Source organism: Diospyros lotus, unplaced genomic scaffold, assembly GCF_014633365.1.
Source record: "Diospyros lotus cultivar Yz01 unplaced genomic scaffold, ASM1463336v1 superscaf1, whole genome shotgun sequence".
Classification (NCBI taxonomy): domain Eukaryota; kingdom Viridiplantae; phylum Streptophyta; class Magnoliopsida; order Ericales; family Ebenaceae; genus Diospyros; species Diospyros lotus.
In genome coordinates this window covers 406650-428903 of record NW_026267104.1, presented here as the reverse complement: position 1 = coordinate 428903, position 22254 = coordinate 406650, and the positions used below count along the sequence as shown (strand labels likewise).

The following is a 22254-nucleotide window of genomic DNA, read 5'->3' as shown; positions in this document are numbered from 1 at the left end:
ATATGTTAGTGATAAAAATAAATATTTAAATATATTTAATAACATTACATCATTATATATAAATTTACTCTTTATCATGTAATTGATTTGGAGAAGGTTGACTTAAGGACATGTTTGGGAAAATAAATTAGAATGGAATTGAGTTGAATGAAATTAAATAATAAGAGGCTTCCATTCCCTCCTCTTTGAAATGACAAAAGAGTATTTTTCAAACCATTTCATTTATTTATTTTAATACCATTTAATTCTATTATATTATTAAATCTCTCACTTTTAGACAAAGTATATTATTTTTAATTTTAAAATAATTTTATTAGTAAATGATAAAATATTGTATTTTGTAACATTTTATCAACAAACAAAATTATTTTAAAATTAAAAACAATACAAACTGAAAACTAAAATTAGGTATCGGAGCAATCCAAATTATATTGAAATTTTGAAAACACATCTATTGAAATATATCCAAATTGATAATAAAATTTACCTCAGTTTATATAAAGTCTGTACAACTCATTCTACCAATACCAATTATGCGACTATACAGATGACTCTTCAAAATTCATCTCTCAAAATATCCTCCTGCTGCTGCACCCAAAAGCTCCAATAAACGATTTCTTTCCTTCTCCTCTTTTATGGCTAAAACGCCAGCCTTCAACACAACACAGCACAAAAAAGCAATCCCATAGAAAATATAACTTGCAAGTTTTGACTTACCTTCTATTTTCTCAAATCCGGCAGGGGGGAGAGCATGCGTCGTTGGCTTCATCACCGGCTGGTACCTCACCAGCAAGATCGATGCTCGATGGTGCTTTCAGTGATTCGCGAAGAGAAGAGCTCCCCCCAGCAACCGGGTTTGATTTCCCAGAGTCAATTACATCAACAGCAACTGGTGGAGGATCCTCCAAGTGACTCGACTGCATTGGTTGAGATGACAAAACACCATTCTTTCTACCATTCCGGCAGTTACCCCCGGAAGCATCCTTGTCCTTTTTGACAAAGTTCAGCTTTCGCTTCTTCATCTTGTTCTTAATAAAGGAAGAGAGTGTCATGTCATACTCATCAGCATCCATGGCTCTTATGCTCAAACCTTCTGGAGGTAATGGAAGATGCCCGCTGTTCTGTGGACGGTCATTAGTACATTTACTGCTGGAGCATGGCTCAGAGGCTGTTCTTTTCTTTATGGCCGCACCATTTCCATCAAAGGCCACAACCTGCTTCTCAGTGATAGTAAATGATTTTGAAGATGATGAATGATTTAGACCAGTGTTCTTCAAAATGGCATCATCCACGCCCAAGGTTTCGGCTTCACTGGAATCAATTCTCTGTGAAAACTCCTGCAGGAGTCTACTATATTTATTTCTCCTTGAATGTAGTTTAGAAGGGTCCTTTTTCCGCACACCATCACTGCCAAAGGCTTCAACTTCATTATCATTTGCGACCCTAAATGATGATGTATCTGGAATCGCATCAGTATGCTTATCTTGCTTTGGATCAACGTCACTGGGTCCGCTCATCTCTGGAAGTTCGGCCAGAAGTCTACTACATTCACTTCTTGAATAAGGAACATTCTTGTCTCTCACACCAACACTCCCAAAGGCTTCAAATCCATTACCTTTTGTTATTGTTAATGATGTTGAATCTAGACTTGGATAGGTATGCTTATCTTGCTCCAGATGTGGCAAAGACAACCTTTTATTCTTCACTAAAATAGAATCATCTCTCCCAGGGCTTGCAACCTCTTCAGACCCGATCATTCCTGATACATCATCTTGTAGTTTGTCACATTTTTTCTTCCTTTGACCTGGCTCAGAGGCTTTTTTATTCTTTGACGCATCACCCCCACCTCCATCCCCTTCTCCCGAAGTCATAATTCGTAATTCTGAATCTTCACAAGCTGATAGGCGAGCTTTGTTCAATCCAGTACCTTCATGCTTCCTTGAACGTGGCTGTGTTCCTCTCACTTTCTTTTTTGGAACGGCAATATCGCTGGAAGCCATGTCTATCTCCTTCCCTTCTAGACTCTCTCTGTTGGACCAGATGAATTAAATCAGATTAGCTAGAGTAAATGCAGAAAGTTGGTAAGCAAGACTGATGAGTGCGGGTATTGGGTATGCAGAAAGTTGGAAAACAAGACTGATGAGTGCAGGTATTGTACCCAGGTTTCCTTTTCAGCCGCCTAGAAGACTCCTTTTTTGTTTGCCCATCAAATGATCCAACTTCTTGATCGTGTTTCATCCCATCTTGAGTTGGTCCGGAACTTCTTTTATTCTTTGAATAGGGCTTCTTCACTCTCTTCTTCTTCGAAATGGCATCAATACCACCAGAAGTCTCAAGCTCAACGTCATTGCCATTGGTAAATGAGGGGACTTTGTTGGAACAACTTTGAGCTTGCTTCGCAGGTCTCTTTGACCTGAATATCAAAATAACTGCTGTAAATAAACGAAAGCAATGACATGTGGCATGCATCCATGACAAAATTATGATATTAAACTGTGACGGCATAATTTTGGCCGAGGGAGTTGAGAGTTTTGCATTATTATAAAGAAGTTTGAAATTCATGACAAGCAGCATAATTTTCTGAGAACCAAAAGTTGCCTTGGATACTGCCCTCTTTTATTGTAAATAAATCAAGATCAACAAAATAGACACAAAATAGTACATAAATCACTGACAGAGCATCTGATATTTGTACCTTGATTTCCTCTTTTGTTTCCCAGAAGTTGCCATATTTTCAGATTCAGAAACTGAATTCTTTATTCCAAGTGATACAAAATCATTTGGTCCAAGGGCAGGTCGTTCTGACTCCCGATCTACAAAGTTTGATATCAGGGCAGCTTTCTGTATCTTTCTAGCTGCTTGGAGCAATGGAACTTCATGTGGAAGCAACACTTTCCATCTCCTAATAATACCAGAGATAGAAAAAATTTAACAAAAGGAATAAAGGAAAAAAAAAAAAACAGAAGATAAAGAGTTTAGACTGCAAATTTGACAAATAACTGGAGAGAACACCATAAAAAATTGAGACAAAATACTGTCCATCTATTAGTACTCATACCTCCTGCACTGGTTATCAGTACGTCGAGGAAGGCATGCAGCAACCTTGGACCAGTAATATCCATGTTCTCCAATTGCTTCTTTCAATCTTGAATCCTCTTCTTCAGTCCATTCACCCAAATTCAAAGAAGGATCCAAGCTATTGAACCATCTGCCACCAAAACCAACTCTTTACCATTAGAAAGCATTAACCATGCAAGGATGAACTCCAAATTTGAGATTTATTTACCTTTCTCTACATTGCACATGAGTTCGACCAGGCACAAACTGAGCTATTTTTCTCCAGGTTTTAGGACCAAAAAGCATCACAGCCACTTTTAGTCGTTTATCCTCATCTGAAGTCCACCTACCTACTTTTTGCCTAGCTGGATGAAGGGTTTTTATCCATCTGCAACATAAATCATACGTAGGTACTGAGAATTCATTTTACTGATGTATCAAGCATTTAAAAGAAAGCATTAAAAATTGTAGTTTGAACAAAATAACCCAGAAATGGCATGCCACTAAATCACCAAAATAATCGAACAAAAATTTATCTTTTAAAACAAATACGATTTTTTTTTAGGAACTCCAGCTACATGAAACCGAAACAACTAAAGTAAGAGCCACCTTGGGATGCAAGGAGCTACTAGTTAAATCAGCCATTGTAACATACCAAATAGAAGATAAGGTTATTATTTGGTCTATTCATTCATCTTCACTGTTATTGAAGCTAATTTAGTTGAAGTGCATAACTTCAAATAGATCCACACAAAAATTTTATGCACATATTCTCTTTAAATATAAGGTAAACAGCTTCATTGTATTCCTAATGTTACACCCCAGTAGAAATATTACAAGCAATTATCTTTGCTGGGTTACATTTGTGTACCCTCTGTCACTGCCCTCTCTTTCTGATATTAACCGTTTCTTTCATCCATGAAATAGATTGGATCGTGTCCATAATACATATCAAAAGGAACAACTGCTTCATGTAAAGAATTGATGCACTTAAAGAGATTGCTAATGCAGGAGAAACTTCATGCAAACTACCATAGACCTTTCAACATGTCTGAAATCCAATGTTTGAATCTTGTAACTCCTAGAAAAATGTGCTAAATATAACTACAAAAACACAGCATTAACCTTCATAGAACAAGAGGTGGAAACAACAGCAGCGAAAAGCATGGAGTAGAGCAGTGTCATACAACAAACCTACCACCCCAACAAGTCAGATTTATTTTTCCTTTAAAACATAAAGCATCACATTCCAAAGCTATTTATGTATTTATTTAATTTTTCCTTTTGAGTTATTTTTTGTTGGAAAGGAATTATATCCAGAGAGATATAAATCAAGAGAAAGGGTCAAAAAGAGAGAAAATCTATCAGAAAAGGCCATAATGCTCCTAGAATTGGGTCTTTTTACATGATTGATTTTAAGGAATGATGTATTCTATGGGGTAACAAATTATTCCAGGGACACTCCAAGTTCAAGGTAACTTTAGGTACAAAAGTTAGAACAGTTATATTTTCTTCCCAATATGAAACAAGTATTGGACATAATGATCAGATCATTACCATTCTCATTACTTCAACAGTCCCAATTAGATGTGTACTACAGTTAACATAGTCTTTCAATTAAGACTTAACTACTTCAATAGTAATATTGTATCCCATGCAATATTTCTCCTAGATCATAATACCAGTCAGAGAGTCAAACCACTTTAGCATGTTGCCACTTGCTCCAACATGATAAGTTATGGTTCCGCAATAAGAAACTTCCACTTTACAAGCTTCCAGAACTAAGAAGTACAAAATGACTTTGAAAGACTTATTCTCATATTTGATTGTAAATGTACAAAGCTAATCGCTTATTCAAGATAAGTGTTCTTATTTGTTATTTTCCATATCATGGTTTTCCACTATTGGAATACGTTCCATAGCAGAATTGGCAGAAACCATAAGGCTTTCGCATCCTTGCAGCAAGTAATTAATAGTGTGAATTAAATCTGCATATTGCTCTATTGAATATTCAACAATGGAGGAACGCTTGTAAAACACAATAACAACAAATCAGACAAGCACCAAACCTATTGCAAAACTATCTGCTAATAACTTGCCCTCTTTATTTGAAGAAATTTTATGCATACACAGCCAAAATTTAAGGAAAAACTCATGTATAAGAACAAGGGCTAATGCTGAACATACAAAATCTGCAAATAAGGGAAAAATACTAAGTCCAATCAAAAGAACTTCATGTCATCACAAGCCTTAATCCTACTAGAAGAAGTCTGCTGCATGGGTTCTAGCTCTCCAATCATCTCTATCCATGGCCATATATTTTGTAAGGCCATTATATCTTGTGTCATATTTTCCATTGAAAAGAACATAAACATAGAATTCTACATCAGAAAATATTTGTTTTGTGGATATTTTTGTCCATGTAGCACCCTGTTTTTAGTTAGAAAGCCACCTGACTTTAAAATGTACTTGTACTTATGGTTCCTTACTGACCTGTTAGAGCATTGGGTACCAGTCCTTCCTTCTAACATAGAAGCCACAAGCTGCCAATTGCTCTCACCAAAAGTTTCTATAGCACTACGAAGCTTATCATCATCATCCTCAGTCCAGTTCCTCTTCATTATTGAGGGATTAAGACTTCTTTGATACCGAGCCAAGCACTGAAATGGGGTCCTGTTTGTTCCCAACAAGACAGCAATATCAATCCAGTTACTGATCCCCCTTTCTTGGACAACATGCAGAAGCTTCTTGTCCTCCATTTTAGTCCACGGATTATTATTAATTAAGGGGTCTTCATAGTTCAACCACCTGCAAGAATTACTCAGACACATTATCTAGAAGGGTTGCAAAAAGGAATCCATTTTTATCATTGATGTAGCAGAAGGAAGACAAAAGCATTACAGCATTATCGACCCTATGAAAACTTTGGGCTGCAGGTGCATCCAGCACCATTATTTTTAGTAAAATACAAGTTTTTCTTGACTTCCGACCGATATGATTTACGCTTTAGTTCAAATCCAATGGCCATGACTCTGTCAGGACAATCAACATCAATGTCCCAGATGCAAGCATGGTTGAAGGATATACATGCTTCACAGAAAGTAAAATGGCGTAAATCCGGTCAAATACTACATTATTTTTACTTTATAATCAATCTTCATTGTAATTTTGAATTTATAATGCAATTCAATAAAAAGTTTCTAAATTTAAAATTCCTAATAGTTAAAATTTCAGAGGGAAAATAAACAATCATAAAACTACATTGTTTTTAGTGTATAATTAATTTTCATCTTAATTTTGAACTTACAATGTAATTCTAATTTCTTTAAAGGGTATATTAACCTCATAGTGGACTTGACAAGTGCACATTTAGGTCATGAGGTATAAAAAGAACACTTTCTATAAACCAAACTAAGCCGACTCTTCATACATCATCTTACAACCATTTAACAGAAGAAGTGACACTATTAGGATACCAACTGCTACAAACCAGTGACATACAAAAAAAGAATTTTCTGTGCTAGCATATCTCCTCTATGCAACACAATATCTACTTGCTAAAGCCTCATGGTGAATCACGCAATTTGAGGATGACACAGAAAGTAAATAAAAAATTAACAACTAATCTTGGATCTTTTATGAAAAAATTATTGAATTACCTTGATTCACATTCTGCACCAGAACGTCCTGAAACACACATAGAAGCCAACCGCTCCCAGTTAACATTGGGTAGAAACGATCTAATACTCTCAGGGGTGACATCCAGATCTCTAATTGATGCAATAATACCATCAAAATCACTTGACCCTCCAGCTCCGTCCACATCACTGTTGAAAGTTTGGTTAATATATACTTTAGAGAAAAATTACTGAACAGAAACTTTTACTATATAGATATATAGATTGAATAATACACATTTCAAGATGCTAAACTCATTGACAGCACAATTTCCAAGGAAGGGATCTTCTCAAAAACGTTCCATGTTTTATTAACACAATTACCAGCAAACTAACTTTACAAATCCAATGGTTTAAAGATGGTCAATGACACACTTCAAGATGCAAATTCCTCTAAGAAACACAACTTCCAAGGAAGGGTTCTGCTTAAACATGGTCTGTGTTTTATTAGCATAATTACCAAAAAAAATAATTTAACAAATAAAATTATAGAAAACTTTCTCTAAACAAAAATATTAAATGAACTAAAAACATAAAATGATAAGTAAACCCCTCATGCTCTTCTTGTGATTATAATTAACTACAAGGCCAAGATACCACATTTTATGGTGTACTTATAATGTAAGCAATCAGGACATGGGCATTGGCCCCGTTTGTTGCAGCTTAATTAAAGAAATTATAGCTTATAGTTTCTTAGATTATAGCTTCTAAAATTTAGAATAAGTTGTGAACCTGTTTGCTGTAGCTTCTTAGAAGTTGTAGTTAAGTAGTTGTGGTGTTTGATACCATAAGCTGTAAAATAACTTATTTTTGTATAATTGTCCATAATACCCTTAGTAGTTATAGAATGATAATTTAAAAATTAATTAGTGTATATATATAAGTTTCAAGTGTTATAAAAAAAATTAATTAAAGTATAGAGAGAGAGGAAGATGACGAGAGAGAGGAAGAGATTTGAAAATGGAGATGGCGGTGGAGAAGAAAAACCCATGATTGCGTAGACAAGAGTGTAATTCTTTGCTAAAAATAAGGGCAAAATTGTCATACAAATGTAATTATTTAAGTAGAAGTTGTAAAAGCTGGGGTACCCCAGTTTTGAAAAAGCCAGCTTCTACCCCTTCTAAAAGCTAGTAGAAGCTATAAATTAGAATTCTATAAGCTAAAACAAACACTACATCCCAACTTTTTTGAAACTAAAAGCTAGAAGTTACAGCTTTTAAACTACAACAAACAGGACCATTGTCTTGTAAACCCCTATAGCTTTTATCATGGCAAAATAAGAAAAAGTATACCTGATCAAATCAACAGATCTTTGGAGCAACAGTTCTTGGAGTAGTTGTTTTATTCCCTTAGCAAGATTCTCCCTTTCTTCACTAGACCACTTTTCCCTACCCAATGACATGGGATGTCTAGCCAATACTGTTCTATAAATAGCAGAATGAGAATTTTCATCAGGGCCATAACACAATGGTGACACCTTTTTTCCATTGAGCTGCAATGACCATAAAAAGCATATGTCAATAATATTTTTCTTTTAAAGTCTCAAGGCCCATTTCCAATGGAAGCTACCAATATAAAGATAGAACCAATGCGAATGGACGAATATACTTCATACATCAAATATCATAACTAATATTTAAAGATGAACTTATCAAATAGCATAAAACCAATATATTCTTCTTGAAATCTAGGTCCACCTAAAAAGCAATCAGCTGCTAACATGCTTGACCATATTTAAAGAATCAGGAAGAGGATAGTGTTAAAGGCACACCATGACCATAGAAGAGTTAGGGACTTGTTAAAGCACAAAACATACAAAGCCTTTATCCAACTATATGGGCTAAGGATAGAGCACCTTAATTTTTTGATTGCTCTTAACATATTCTTAGCCAATCTGTTAAGCAACAACACCAATGACTATCATGTTGAAGTCCTATTTGATTGAAACCACAATTATTTTTGTAATATGATGTAGTATTTACTCTAGATTAATGGGCGTAAACTTGAGTGGTAATTAAAAATATCTACTCCTTGATGTTCAATATACAAGATGCTACAACATATGTTCAGTATCTATATGTTAAAACTGTCCTCAATGTTTTTAAGTTTGACACTCATGTTTGATAGGTGAAGAAATAGCTAGGGTAAAATCAATCTTTCACCCGTCAATAATACATCAGCTTTAGCAATAAATTTATACAGCAAAAGTCCTAAAAAATCTCCTATAATCTCTCCTAAGATATCTCCTAAAATCTATTCTACTTTACAGCAGTAAATAATATACATTTAAACTACAAATATATATGAGAAATATCTAAAAACATTCCTAGATTTTAGCTAGCATTATTTTCCAGAATTCCTTCTTAATATATGAGTTTAATCTCTGCCGTGTATGCCACATTTCACGCCTTGGATTCTTCCAACACTCTCGCTCAAGCTAGTGAATAGATGTCAATCATTCTCAACTTGCTTCCAATCACTTTAAAACCATGCTTTTGCATTGCTTTGATCAAGATGTTTGCTTCTTGATCTTTGGTGGGAACATAAGTCAAGTTCATGTCTCCATTTTCCAGCTCACCCTTGACACATGTTTCATCCGATCATGCTAGTCTGAGTTATTTACTATACTTATAGCTAATTTACTATCAGTATAAAGTACTTTAGGTCTAGTTATAGGAATAGATAAGTCTTCCATGAACCTTTCCACCCAAATTACCTCACAAATGCACTGTGCAATGGCTCTATACTCGGCCTTAGCATTGCTACGAGAGACAACTTGTTGCTTCTTGCTTCTCCATGTGACCAAATTCCCCCAAAACTTAATACAATATGCTGATGTAGACTTGTTATCCTCAATGGATCCAGCCCAATCTGCATCTGCAAAGCTTCTTATTCCTCTATCCTTGCTTTTCTTGAATAGCATTCCCTTCTTGGGAGTCCCCTATAAATACCTTCAGATATGGTAGGCAGCTTCTAGGTGTCTTTTGGTTGGGAAATGCATGAATTGGCTAATTATACTCACTGCATATGCAATATCTGGACGTGTATGTGAAAGATAAATCAATTTCCCCACCAAACGTTGATACCTTCCAATCTCCACTGGTTGTTTCTCATTGTCCTCTTTTTTGTTTTTCCAGTTGGGTTCTAATGGAGTGCTTGCAGGCTTACACCCAAGCTTTCCTGTCTCTTTTAGCAGATCAAGAGTGTATTTTCTTTGAGATATGAAAATACCTGCACTGCTTATTGCTACTTCAATCCCCAAGAAATATCTCAACTCTCCCAAGTCTTTTACCTCAGTTGCTGCTTCAATCTTTCTATCTCTTGATCATTGTCTTCGTTGATGATTATATCATCTACATAGACTATTAGGATTGTTCTCTTACCCTTGCTATCAACTTTTGTGAAGAAAGTGTGATCTGTTTGCCCTTGTTTCTATCCTAGGTGGTTTAGTGTGTCACTAAACCTCTTGAACCATGCCCGAGAAGATTGCTTTAGGCCATACAAGGATTTTTTCAATCTACATACCTTTCCTCTTGTATCTTTTCTTTCAAAACCAGGGGTAATTCTCATGTAGACTTATTCTTCCAACTCACCATTCAAGAAGGCATTTTTTATGTCTAGTTGATGGAGTCCCCAGTCCAAATTGACTATCAATGACAATAATATACGGATAGAGTTAAGTTTAGCCACCGGTGCAAATGTTTCTTCATAGTCAAGACCTAGCGTTTGGGTAAAATCTTGAGCTACAAGCGTTGCTTTGTATCTATCCACTTTCCCATCTGAGTTGTACTTTATGGTGAACACCCACTTGCTGCCAACTGTGTGTTTTACATATGGAAGATCCATTATTTCCCAAGTACCATTCTTTTCCAAGGCTAGCATTTCTTCCATAACTACTTTCCTCCATTTTCCCTCTTGCAATGCACTTTAGATATCTTTAGGAATTGCCTCATCATCAACATTTTCTGTGAATGCCTTGAATTTAGGATACAGCTTTGTATATCCCAAAAATTCTAAAATAGGATACTTAAGACACTTGGTGCATGATCTGACTCCTTTCCTTCAAGCAATGGGAGCATCTAGATCATATTCCAGCTCACGCTCCTGCTGTACTTCATTTCTATTTTCCCTATTAGTAATATCAGCCTCCTTTTCCTTTGCCTTTTCTAGGCTTACCCTCGGTTCAGATGTCATGGGCTGCTGTTGATGTTGAGGGTCACAAGGCCTTCTTGAATACACCAATAAGGGTGGTTCAGCTTGAATTTGATCACTCTTCTGGGCTCGGTCGTCTCTCTTATGTTCTCCCCTTTGATAAAATTCAGGCACATGATTAGGATCAGCAGTAGGAAAAGAAAGAGAAGGAGATGTATCCAAAAACAAAGAATTCCAACTAGTGGTTGTTTCTGGAATGTGGGCTGGTTGAGAGTAAGGCTGAAAGAAAGATTGGTTTTCAAGAAAAGAAACATCATAGGAAATAACAAATTTGTGGGTACTAGGATTGTAGCATTTGTATCCATGTTGTGATGAAGAGTAGCCCACAAAAATGCATTTGATGGCCTTAGGATTGAGTTTGGATGGAGTGGATGGATTTTGGTGAACAAAAATAGTACATCCAAACACATGAGGAGTGAGAGAGTTTAGAACTCTAGCATGATGAGGAAAAACATCAAGGAGGATAGCCAAAGGGGTCCTAAACTTTAGGATTTTGGAAGGTATGCAATTGATAAGATAGGCAAAGGTCAAAACGACTTCCCCCCAATATGAATTTGGAACAGAAGTAGTAAACATCATTGCTCTAGCTATTTCAAGCAGATGACGATTCTTCCTTTCGGCAATTCCATTTTTGTTGAGGGTTATAAGGACATGAGTTTTGGTGAATGATACCATGCTCAATTAAGTATGTGTTGAATTCATTAAAAAAGTATTCCCTACCATTATCAATTCTCAAAACATGAATGGAGGATTGAAACACATTCTGCACCATATGATGAAACCTTTTGAATATAGAAAAGGTTTCAAATTTTTCTTTCATCAAAAAAACCTAGCAAACCGTTGTGTGGTCATCAATAAAGGTCATAAACTATCGTGTATTGGTGAGGGTTGTGATTCGAGAAGGCCCCCAAATATCACTATAAACTAAGTGAAAAGGTGTAGAGGAAGTATAAACATGATTAGAATGAGGTATCCTGGCCTATTTTGCAAGAATACACTGTTCACAAGAATAATTGTGAATTTTATTGCTCAATAAAGAAGGATACAAGAGTTTAAGATATTCAAAACTTGGGTGTCCTAACTGCTTATGCCATAACATAATATCTGAATCTGAAACAAGATCTAAAGAATATAAAAACCAAGTCCTAGAATCAGTAGAATGATCATGCCTTGGTGTTTGATAGAGCCCTCCTTTCATCTCAACACTGTCAATCATCTTCCCCGAGGATAGATCCTGAAAAACACAAAAAAAATTAGAGAATATCACACTGCAGTCCCTGTCAATTGTAAATATGCTTATTGATATTAAATTACACTGCAGAGTTCGGGACATAAAGGACTGATTTAAGTATTAATCCTCCTACCACAGCTGTTCCTTTTCCCTTTGCAAAGGATATTGTACCATCAACCATAGAGACACTTGTAGGTTTATCACATGATTCAAAATTGGACAATAAATTTAAAGAACATGTCATGTGATCTGAGGCACCAGTGTCTATAATCCGACTGCTGGTAGGTATTCTTAGAGATATAAGAGAATAGGCAATATTACCTTTTGTGGCCAAAGAAACCGTAGGAGTAGGATTTTCTGCATTCTCTGATTTAGTCACCTTTGTTTGGCTGAGAAGTTGTTGTAATACTTCCAGTTGAGTTGTTGTGATGGTAAGAGGTGTTGGATTCCCTTTCTCGGCTTCCACCATATAGACTGATTAGCCTCCAGCTTGTCCTCCTCTTATTTGATTCTTAGGCTTCCAGTTAGCTGATTTTCCATGGATTTTCCAGCATAAGTCTCTCGTGCGTGATAGAGCCTGTTACAATGGTTACACCATTGTTTTTCTCTTGCAATCTCCCCTATAGAAGATAGAGGAGTTTTTCCCGTCGAAGTATTTAAGGCTGATGCAGGGGAATAGACTTAATTAAAAGAGTGTCCTAACTCCGAGAACATGACTTTCTTCCCTCCTAACTTCAGCAAATACTTCCCTGATGGTTGGAAAAGGTTTCATCCCTAGCAACCGACCCCTAACTTCATCTAACTCTGAGTTTAATCCATGAAGGAAATCAAACACTCTCTCCTTCTCCATCATCTTACCAGATTTTTTACCATATGTTGTGCACTCCCATTTAATCTCATAGAAGAGATCCATCTCTTGCCACAAAGCTATTAGAATATTAAAATATTCAGTGACCAAATTAGTACCTCGTTTTGTGTTTCAAATGAGAGATCAAACTTGAAAACATTAAGCAATGTTTTCTAAGTCAGAGTATATTTCTTGGACAGCCTGCCATATCTCACAAGCTGTTTTGTAGAAGAGATATGTCCTACCGATTTTAGACTCCATTGAATTAACTAACCAAGCCATAACAATGGCATCATCGGCCTCCCATATGCTTGAAGCAGCAGATTCTGAGCTTAGCCTTGCTATATCTCTAGTTAGGTAGCCTTCCTTGCCTTTGCCTCTAACAACCAACAAGACTAATTGGAACCATTCTCGAAAATTAGTTCCATTCAGTTTGTGTTGTGTAATTTAGAAAGAAGGACTGTCTAAGGCCGTTGAGAGAGGTGGAACCAAAGGAAAAGTCCTCACCGGAGGAGGATTAGAGGTGGTCACCTCACTATTGGAGTTGTTTGCCATCTCAAAGTATCAACCCAACTTCTTGAGATGGATTAATGGAAAAAATCAGGCACCACAGGAGATGGCTCTAATACCATGAAGAAATAGCTAGGGTAAAATCAATCTTTCACCCGTCAATAATACATTAGCTTTAGGGAGAAATTTATACAGCAAAAGTCTTAAAAAAACTCCTACAATCTCTCTTAAGATATCTCCTAAAATCTCTCATACTTTACAGCAATAGATAATATACATTTAAACTACAAATATACATGAGAAATATCTAAAAACATTCCTAGATTTTAGTTAGCATTATCTTCCAGAACTCCTTAATCTAGGAGTTTAATCCATGCCATGTATGCTATGTTTCATGCCTTGGATTCTTCCAACAATAGGTAAGCTTTGTTAGTTACCAATGCTAGCTTATTGTGTTTTTTCTTCCTCTTTTTTTTTTTTTTTTTTTTGTATGAACAATTAAAGATATTAAATGTCAAAGTTGTGACAAAGCCCTTGGATAAGAAGATACCTGTCACGATCTTGGGTATTATAGGGGCAAAGCTGTAATTGAGTTACAATTATAGTTAGTGGGTATCCTTGTAATTTGGTTACAGCACATGAGTGTTGTTATTCTATTATTTCTCTTTTTGTCTTGTAGCTTAGTTGGTTAGAGAGTTTTGTTTGGTAGCTAAGTGAGGCTATATATACATTGCCTCAGCTGTAGGAAGGGGATATGCTGAAAATTGATATTGAATCACTACTTTCTCTCTCTCCAATTCTCCCTCTCATTTCTCTCTATTCTACTCTCCCTCATTTCTCTTAATTTTCTCCCTAATTCTCCTCAATCTCCCCCTTCCTTTCTTCTTTGTTCTTCCCCAATTCCTCTTCTAACCCATCACGAATCCTAGGTTCGTGACAATTGGTATCAAAGCCTTACCATCCTCGGCCAGTCGTTAGGATTGCAGTAAGGAGTCCGTCGAAGGTGTTGACGTGGACACAGCCAGAGGTTGTGACTGTCCAAGGCGAGCGGAGTCCATCACAGGTGAAGCGGACGGCCCAGAGAGTGCGACCAAACCGGAAGTCCAGTCTGACTAGACCGATAATCTTCCTATAGGCGCGGCTGGGTGTTGCGATTTTGATCGAGAATTCCAACCGGAGTTCTATGGGGTACTCCGCTTTGATTGGTCAGTGATTTCAACCCAGACGGTAAGAAGTGGATCTGGGCGACCTCTTGAACCTATTGTAGTTGCTACCAGATTTCGAAAATACTAGGTGAGAGCAGTTCCTTGGCCATCGACTCCTTCTGCTTGAGTTAATCGAGTGGCCTTCTTCGGTTGCTTCACCCTTCTTCCTCCATTACCGAAACGAGAGCAAAGCAGCCAAACCGACTCTCAAACGAGCTCCTGACAGTTTATTCATCTGACCATGTACTAGAGCTACTTCAGCAAAGAGTGCTGTTGTGACGCTCCAGACTTGAAGGCGAAGCCAACCCAAATCTTTGCGGATTCTGTTTGAGGCGAATTAAGTCTAGGCGACTTCTGGAAGCAGTGGGTGAGGTGGCGTTCATTAACCGTAAGCCACAGAAGCGGAAGAGTGGATCGATTTTCTTGGAGGCAAGCAGGAGGTCCATCCACGGCTGCGATTTCAGTGAGCCGGAGTTGAAGTGGTAACCCGGTGCTGGCTGATCGATTTGGATTGAGGAGACGAATATGTAAATCTCCAAGCAAGTGAGCCCCCTCAGTTCGAACATGGAAGGCGCAGCAGAGTTGATTAATTTAGTTAGGCGAAGGCATAGTAGCTATTTTGGAGTCAATTGATTATATGGAGGCTGTTTATCTGTCGCATTAGTCAGCCTTAATTGGAAACTCAACTGTAGATCAGAGGGCGCAGCAGATTCGGCGGATTTCATGTGGGAAGTGGACTCTTCCAGCTTATCCAGCTCATTGGTTGTTGGTGCTTGAGGCTGTGAGCAAAGGGAAACAAAGCCAAGGGGAGCAATGCATACATGGAGCCTCAATTGCAACAGATGAATGCTTCATTTTCAGCTGAAATGGAGCTTCAATGGCGGCCAAAGACGACTGCATTTTCAGTTAGCAGCAACAAGGAACATAAGAAGGGGATCAGCCAATTGAGCAATGGAACCAGCAGTGGGTTTGATGAAGAGTGCAAGGAATTCGGCCGAATGTTTCACGAGAAGTTGCAAGAATTTGCAATGATACTATCTAAGAAATATCATTACAATTTTCCAGTGGAATACTTCGATGATTATCATGAAAGTTTTAACAAGGAGGAATTTCTCAAAATGGACCAACCGAAGAAGAACTCAAGATGGCAGGAAGGGGATTTAGTTGCAGTAATTGAGAAGTTAGAAGAAAAAATAATACCCCAAGAGGCATCTACTGAAAGGCTGCAAGGAAATAATAGGGAAGCAAGTGATGAAGTGATAGTGGAAGCCAAAGCCAACTTGTTACCCCGCGTGGCTAGTGCAGGGGCAGAAGGGTTTGGGACTGCTCCAGATCAGAAGTTTGTGGAAAATGGGACAACATTGGATCAAACAAATCAGACTAAAGGACCAGCCATCGGTGTGGATGATGTTGCTGAAGCCTTTCCTCAGATTTTCGATAAGTCGAAAATCTGAGGAACAATCACATTCGGAACAAAATATGGATTTGACTTGGGTTAAAATAGGCAACGAGAAGGTGAAGACAGCACTATCTGGAGGAAAACTAAGGGATATAGCGGAAGGAATCGAAGGGTTTGCTGAAGAAAACAAAAACTATCGCTGTTGTGTGGGTTTTTGCTCCTACTAGAAAATCCAAGTTGCTGTCTACCGTATGGAAGGATGATTTGTTGGCTAAAATTGAAGTTGTAGCAGCACCTAAGGCTAATGCTCACAAGCAACCTTGGTATGAGTGTCCAAGGCAAATCTGCAATCTTCCATTGCTGCATTTCGAGGATGCTGATGATATCTTTCAATGTGCAGCTATGGTGCACCATGGAGGTGTAGGAACAACTGCCGCTGGTATTGAACTTGAACTCTATCGAATTGCTCCTATTGAAGTTCTAGGCCGAATTACAACGGGGATTGATCTTGGATACTTAAGAACGAGGAAGAAGAAAAGGCCTAGAAGGACAAGAATAGAAAGAAAGAAAAATCAAATAGAGAAGGCAGGCATTGGATGAAGAAGCAACGACTAGGTGGTAATAAGTTTCTTGGGGACAAGAAACATTTCAAGGGGGGGAAATTGTCATGATCTTGAGTATTATAGGGACAAAACTGTAATTGAGTTACAATTATAGTTAGGGGGTATCTTTGTAATTTGGTTACAACACATGGGTGTTGTTATTCTGTTATTTCCCTTTTTGTCTTGTAACTTAGTTGGTTAGAGAGTTTTGTTTGGTAACTAAGTGAGACTATATATATATTGTCTCAGCTGTAGGAAGGGGATATGCTGAAAATTGATATTGAATCACTACTTTCTCTCTCTCCAATTCTCCCTGTTGTTTCTCTCTATTCTGCTCTCCCTCATTTCTCTTAATTTTCTCCCTAATTCTCTTCAATCTCCCCCTTCCTTTCTTCTTTGTTCTTCCCCAATTCCTCTTCTAACCCATCACGAACCCTACATTCGTGACAGTACCCCTTTAGCATTGTTGGAATACATGGGAGCTGAGGTTTTAGCAGTAGATAAGGAGTTACTTTTTTTTCTCTTTGAAAAAGTTCTAAATGCATCTTTCATAGAGTTGATCCCCAAGAAATAAGGAGGCTTAACCATTTTGATCCTATTACCTTGATTAGAAATCTGTATGACATATTGACATTTTAGCTAAAATACTTTCAAAAAGGTTGAGTTCACAAAAATATCTAGTAATTTCCAATTCTCAAAATGTTTTTGTAGGGGTAGAAAATTATAGATGCTAGGTAGTGCAAAGAATGTCTAGATTCAAGACTAAAGGATCCATTCCTAGTTTGATCTGTCAGTGGGCATGGGAAAGACTTACAAATTATGGTCATGTTTGTTGGAAGTTTTTACTTCTTAGGTTAAACATAATGAGCTTTGAGGATACAGCATTCTTAGGTGAAGTATTGTAGTTCAACTGTCAACTATTAAGTTAGTAATTGAGTTCCTAAAGATTTTTTTAAAAGCTCAAGAAGTCTAAGAAAAGGGGATTGTTTTATCTCACTTCCATTTCATATTGGTTTTGGAGGCCCTTCTCTAACTAATTTTTTATGAGAGTCTAGGTTTGATTTTTTGTGGATGATACAGTTCTTTTGTGTGATACTAATGAGAGAGTTTAGTATTATACGATTATCTGTGGTGTTCCAAAATTATGTCTGGCTTAGAGATTAATCTTTCCAAAAGTGAAATCATTACTGTGGGAGAGGCTACAGATATTCAATTCCTAGTAAATGTCCTTGAGTGTAAAGTAGGATCTTTGCCAACCAAGTATTCAGGTTTACCCTCATCTGGCCTATTAAGTGTGAAGCAATTTGGGGTGATGTAATTGAAAACAATGAATCCAGATTAGCATCTCAGAAGAGAGCATTTTCCAAAGAGCGAGAGCATTACCCTTATTAAAAGCACCAAATCACAGTTGAAAGAATACCTACTTATTTTCTGTCACTATTACAAATTGCTGTTTCAGTTGAAACTAGATAAGAGATTTTCCCTGGGGAGGTTTGGGTAAGGAAGTCAAATTCCATCTGGTCAGATGGGATGAGGTTTGTTTACCCTAGGTCAGATTGCAGTTTAGGCATTGGAAATCTAAAACTATAATAAAGCTCTTGAGGGGAAGTACATTTGAGGTTCACAAATAAGTCTAATCTTTGATAGAAAAAAGTTAATGAGATGGAAGTTCACAATCACTTGCATTTTTGTTTAAAAAGTAAGCATGAAGGGAGGAAACAAATTTAAAAATTAAAAGAAACTTCCTCTTTGTGTTTAGCATCAAATATGGAAGCCCGCCCATTCAAGACAACCTATCTTTGTGCTAAGAATCTAACCATGGTAACCATTTTCCAGCAAAAATATGCAGCACAAAAATAGATGCAAAGATAAATTTCTTTTTTTCGATATGAAAAGCACAAAATGGCAATGTGACAAACAAGACTCCTGCATCTTTAATTTTTTTGCATAGTTGAAGAAAATACATCAGAAAATAACATAAAGATGACTAAAAGAATGACCTTTGAATTAGCTCCTGGCTTTGTTTCTGAAATCAGCTGAACTCGAGCATCCTTCTTCTGGGATAACGCTCGCCCAGTTCGTTTTTTGCAAGAAAGTTGGAAGTCTTTCAAAATTTTAACACGCTGTGTCAGTTTTTTGTTTTCTTCGATCCTTGCTTCAACCTCGCCCAGCTTACTTCGAAGAAATTTCTGACAGGCCCTATTCTTCTTGATGGCATCAATAAACATCTGTGCAGACTTTGGAAAGCCAGAGCCTCTCGATGGAATTATAGCCAAGTCATGATTTTCTGGTTGCTGCCACTCAATCAATCCAGCTGGCTCAGGAACATCGTCTTTGAATGATTCTGAATTCTGGAAGGTATTTCCGGCATCCAAAGAATCTGGAAACCCTTTAGGAAAATTACTTGTGCCTAAAACAAAATGGTTGGAAGTTCCCTCCTTCAATGCTATGTCAGTGGCATGAACTTGTTCCGGCTTATTTAAATAATCCCCTGTGCTATTCTTTAGACTCTCTGTATCAAAATAACAACAATTGAAAGATGCTCACAACTTTTAGGGAACATAGAAAAGACAAAAAGATGCTCATAGCTTGTAAGACGATGTGAGGGAGATATATATAAAGAACTAAAGAGATGCAGGCAGATACAATAATGAGGACCGGGCCAGTCAACTACATCAAGAATCTTTCTGGATATCCTCAAGCAAGCATGACACATGAGGGGCGACACCATGTTATTGTAATTGCTAATCAATAGCTAAAAACTCTAAATTATATGATCAATCCAACATTGAGGAAATAAAAAAAAATAAAGGAAAAAGAAAATAAAGTGATGAACTGATCCTTGGAGTGCAAACCACAATATTGGGAACAACAAACATATGCATACAAGAAACTGCACTACTGCAGAAAAAGATTAATGTAATAACAGGAACAACCACTCAAAATAGCAGCACTTCACTTTGGCGCACAAGCGCGCGCACAAACACAGCGCAATGCACCATTGCATATTCTCAAGAACCACGGTGCTGAAAAATCTATATTCTCAAAGATGATATATCTCTGTTACATGTTTTGTCTTGAAACCAGTACACTCCAGATCATCTTCAGAAACTGACAACTAATATTAGGAAAAGAAACCCCTATGTGATGATGATATCTCAATCAAAATAAAAATAAATATTTGAACAATTTGCATTCAATAAACAACTGAAGAAAAGCAAAAATGGACCATGAATCAGTAGTACATCTCGTGAGACAGGATGGAAGGCTTGTCATTGACAACAGTTCGATGATTGAAAAAAGGCAGCTGCTGTCTTAAAGCATAAACTCTCAAGTCTATGCCATATGCTATGCAATACTAAATAACAATTCTATAGTATTGAGTTTTCTCTTTTCACCCACCCGTGCCCTCCACAAATCTTCCATTAAACAAAGCAAAGCGAAGCGGCATAATTACCAACGATGTAAATCGAATAGCATACCCCAATGCACGTATTGTAAACTCAACAAGACCGCAATCACTGTACTCAACCAGTAACAAGGAACTACCTGTCTCGTAGCCCGTGAACCGCCTCTGAATGGCGCGAAGAGTCTCGAAATCGTCCTCGTCCTCGTCAGAGGCAACCGGGAGAATCGTGCTGAGGGGGTTCGTAAACAGGGACCCCTCAGCCTGAGTGCAAGCCGAGAACCGTTGCTGAATCCCACGGACCAATTCGAGGTCATCCTCGTCGGAGTCGGCGGTGCCGTTAGGGTCGGCGGTGGGGCCGGAGTCGATGGATTGAGGATCAGTTCCGGTGAGAATGCAAGCCCTCCTTAGGGCTTCCATATCCTCGTCAAAACCATTGTCGGCGTCGCTTCCGGAGAATTCTCCGTCGTCATCGTCGGCATCAGAGACCATCTCGACTGGCATTGTGGGCTAGGGTTTCGAATGAATCGGAGAACGGAGATGGGGGAGATCCGAATGTGATTTGGGCAGAGGTTAGGGTTTATGGACTCAACGGTAGTGAGAAGGAGGCTACTGGCGGTGATGAAACCTTTCACCGAATTTGGAAACAGAGGAGAGGTTTGGAGGATGGGTTTTGAATTCCAAGGGAAGGCATGGTTAGGCCCAACTAGGATTGGGAATACCCCTCTTAGGGGTGTTTGGCTTGCCCTATTTTTTAATAACTTTTTAAGTTATTTAGTTTTAAATTGTATAAAACTTAAAAGTTATATAATATTTAAATTAATAACGTTATTTTTAAGCTATTAATTTATAGTTATGTGTTTTATTTCGAAAAATCTAATAAATTATCAAAATCTGACAAAAAAACCAAAATGGATATAATGTTGAATCATGTACATTTTTATTGATAAATTATGTATAATTATTAAAAATATATTAATACAATATTATTATATATATATTTATTGTTATGTATATATATACATATACATATATATATATAATGACAGCAAGGAGAAGAAGCACAAACGAAAAAGATGAGGGTGGAGACAACAACGGTCGATGGGGCAATGGAAAAGAAGTTGAAACAAAGAAGGGCAATAGCCGACGGAAGAGATGATGGGGTAGCGACCAACGTTGTTGATGGCAGTCAATGAGGGCAACAAGTGATGGCCGATGGGGGCAACAATGATGGGCGACAATGGTAGCCAAAAAAACTAGGATGATGGTGGCAAGCAATAGGGACACCTCACAAATTTTTGTTTAATATTTTATAAATAGTCAACTCGATGAGCCAAACACCTCTCTTGTAGTGGATATTGATATTTTGATTGATATAATATGTCAATTCGATCAATTTATATAGATAAAATCATGGTGAAACACAAACAACGGTTGTGATGCACCAAAAAAAAAAAAAATGGAAAGTGTCGTTTTTGCGTTTTCAATATGTTTTTGTTCTCGAAATGTAAAAAAAAAAAACTAAAAATATATTTTCATAATATTTTTATAAATTTATAAACGTTTTGAAATTATTTTGTAATATTAAAAATCAGTCCACGTAAAGATTTGGGATAAAATAAGTTTTATGTTTATATTTATCTAGATGTATTATGGGATTTATGCGCGAGAGAGAGAGAGGGCTACTAGGGGTGATGAATATTTTCACCAAAGTTTGAAAAAGAAGAGAGTTTTAGAATATGGGGTTTGAATTTCTAGAGAAAGCATGGTTACGCATGGGATTGGGAATACCCTTCTTAGAGTGGGTTTCGATTGATGTAATATGTCAACTCAATCATTTTATATAGGTCAAATAATGGTAAAATGCAATTAACACTGTAATGCATAGAACCCTATTAAGAGTGTTGTTTGGGTGTTTTTAAAATATTTTGATTTTTTAAAAGTTAAAAATGCTTAAATTTGTTTATGGATGATTTCTATAATTTTATAAATATTTTATGATCATTTGTAATATTAAGAAAATATCAGTCCACGAAAAAGTTGAGAGACGAAAACTTGATTATATTAATTAGGAAAGTCATGATTCATTGATGATATAATTTATATTT

The 22254-nt window shown here is 37.0% G+C and overlaps 1 protein-coding gene across 1 annotated transcript; it reads right to left on the bottom strand.

Annotated features, from left to right (window-relative positions):
* Window positions 1–426: 426 nt before the first annotated feature.
* Window positions 427–20847, bottom strand: LOC127793055 (uncharacterized). Its single transcript, XM_052323822.1, has 10 exons — window positions 20290–20847; window positions 18741–19252; window positions 8027–8226; window positions 6717–6884; window positions 5551–5865; window positions 3287–3445; window positions 3059–3208; window positions 2696–2902; window positions 2159–2413; window positions 427–2028 (listed from the first exon to the last, which is right to left on the bottom strand). The coding sequence occupies exons 1-10, from the start codon at window positions 20648–20650 to the stop codon at window positions 729–731; spliced, it is 3627 nt and encodes a 1208-aa protein (XP_052179782.1). The 5' UTR covers window positions 20651–20847; the 3' UTR covers window positions 427–728.
* Window positions 20848–22254: the final 1407 nt, after the last annotated feature.

Bases quoted from the DNA above. Each gene is read 5' to 3' on its own strand.
- LOC127793055 (XM_052323822.1), bottom strand. From the start codon at position 20,650: ATGCCAGTCGAGATGGTCTCTGATGCCGACGATGACGACGGAGAATTC. The intron at 6,885-8,026 runs GTATACTTTTTC...AACTTTCAACAG, and splicing joins AGATCTGTTGATTTGATCAG to TGATGTGGACGGAGCTGGAG. The intron at 3,209-3,286 runs GTAAATAAATCT...TTTTGGTGGCAG, and splicing joins CATGTGCAATGTAGAGAAAG to ATGGTTCAATAGCTTGGATC.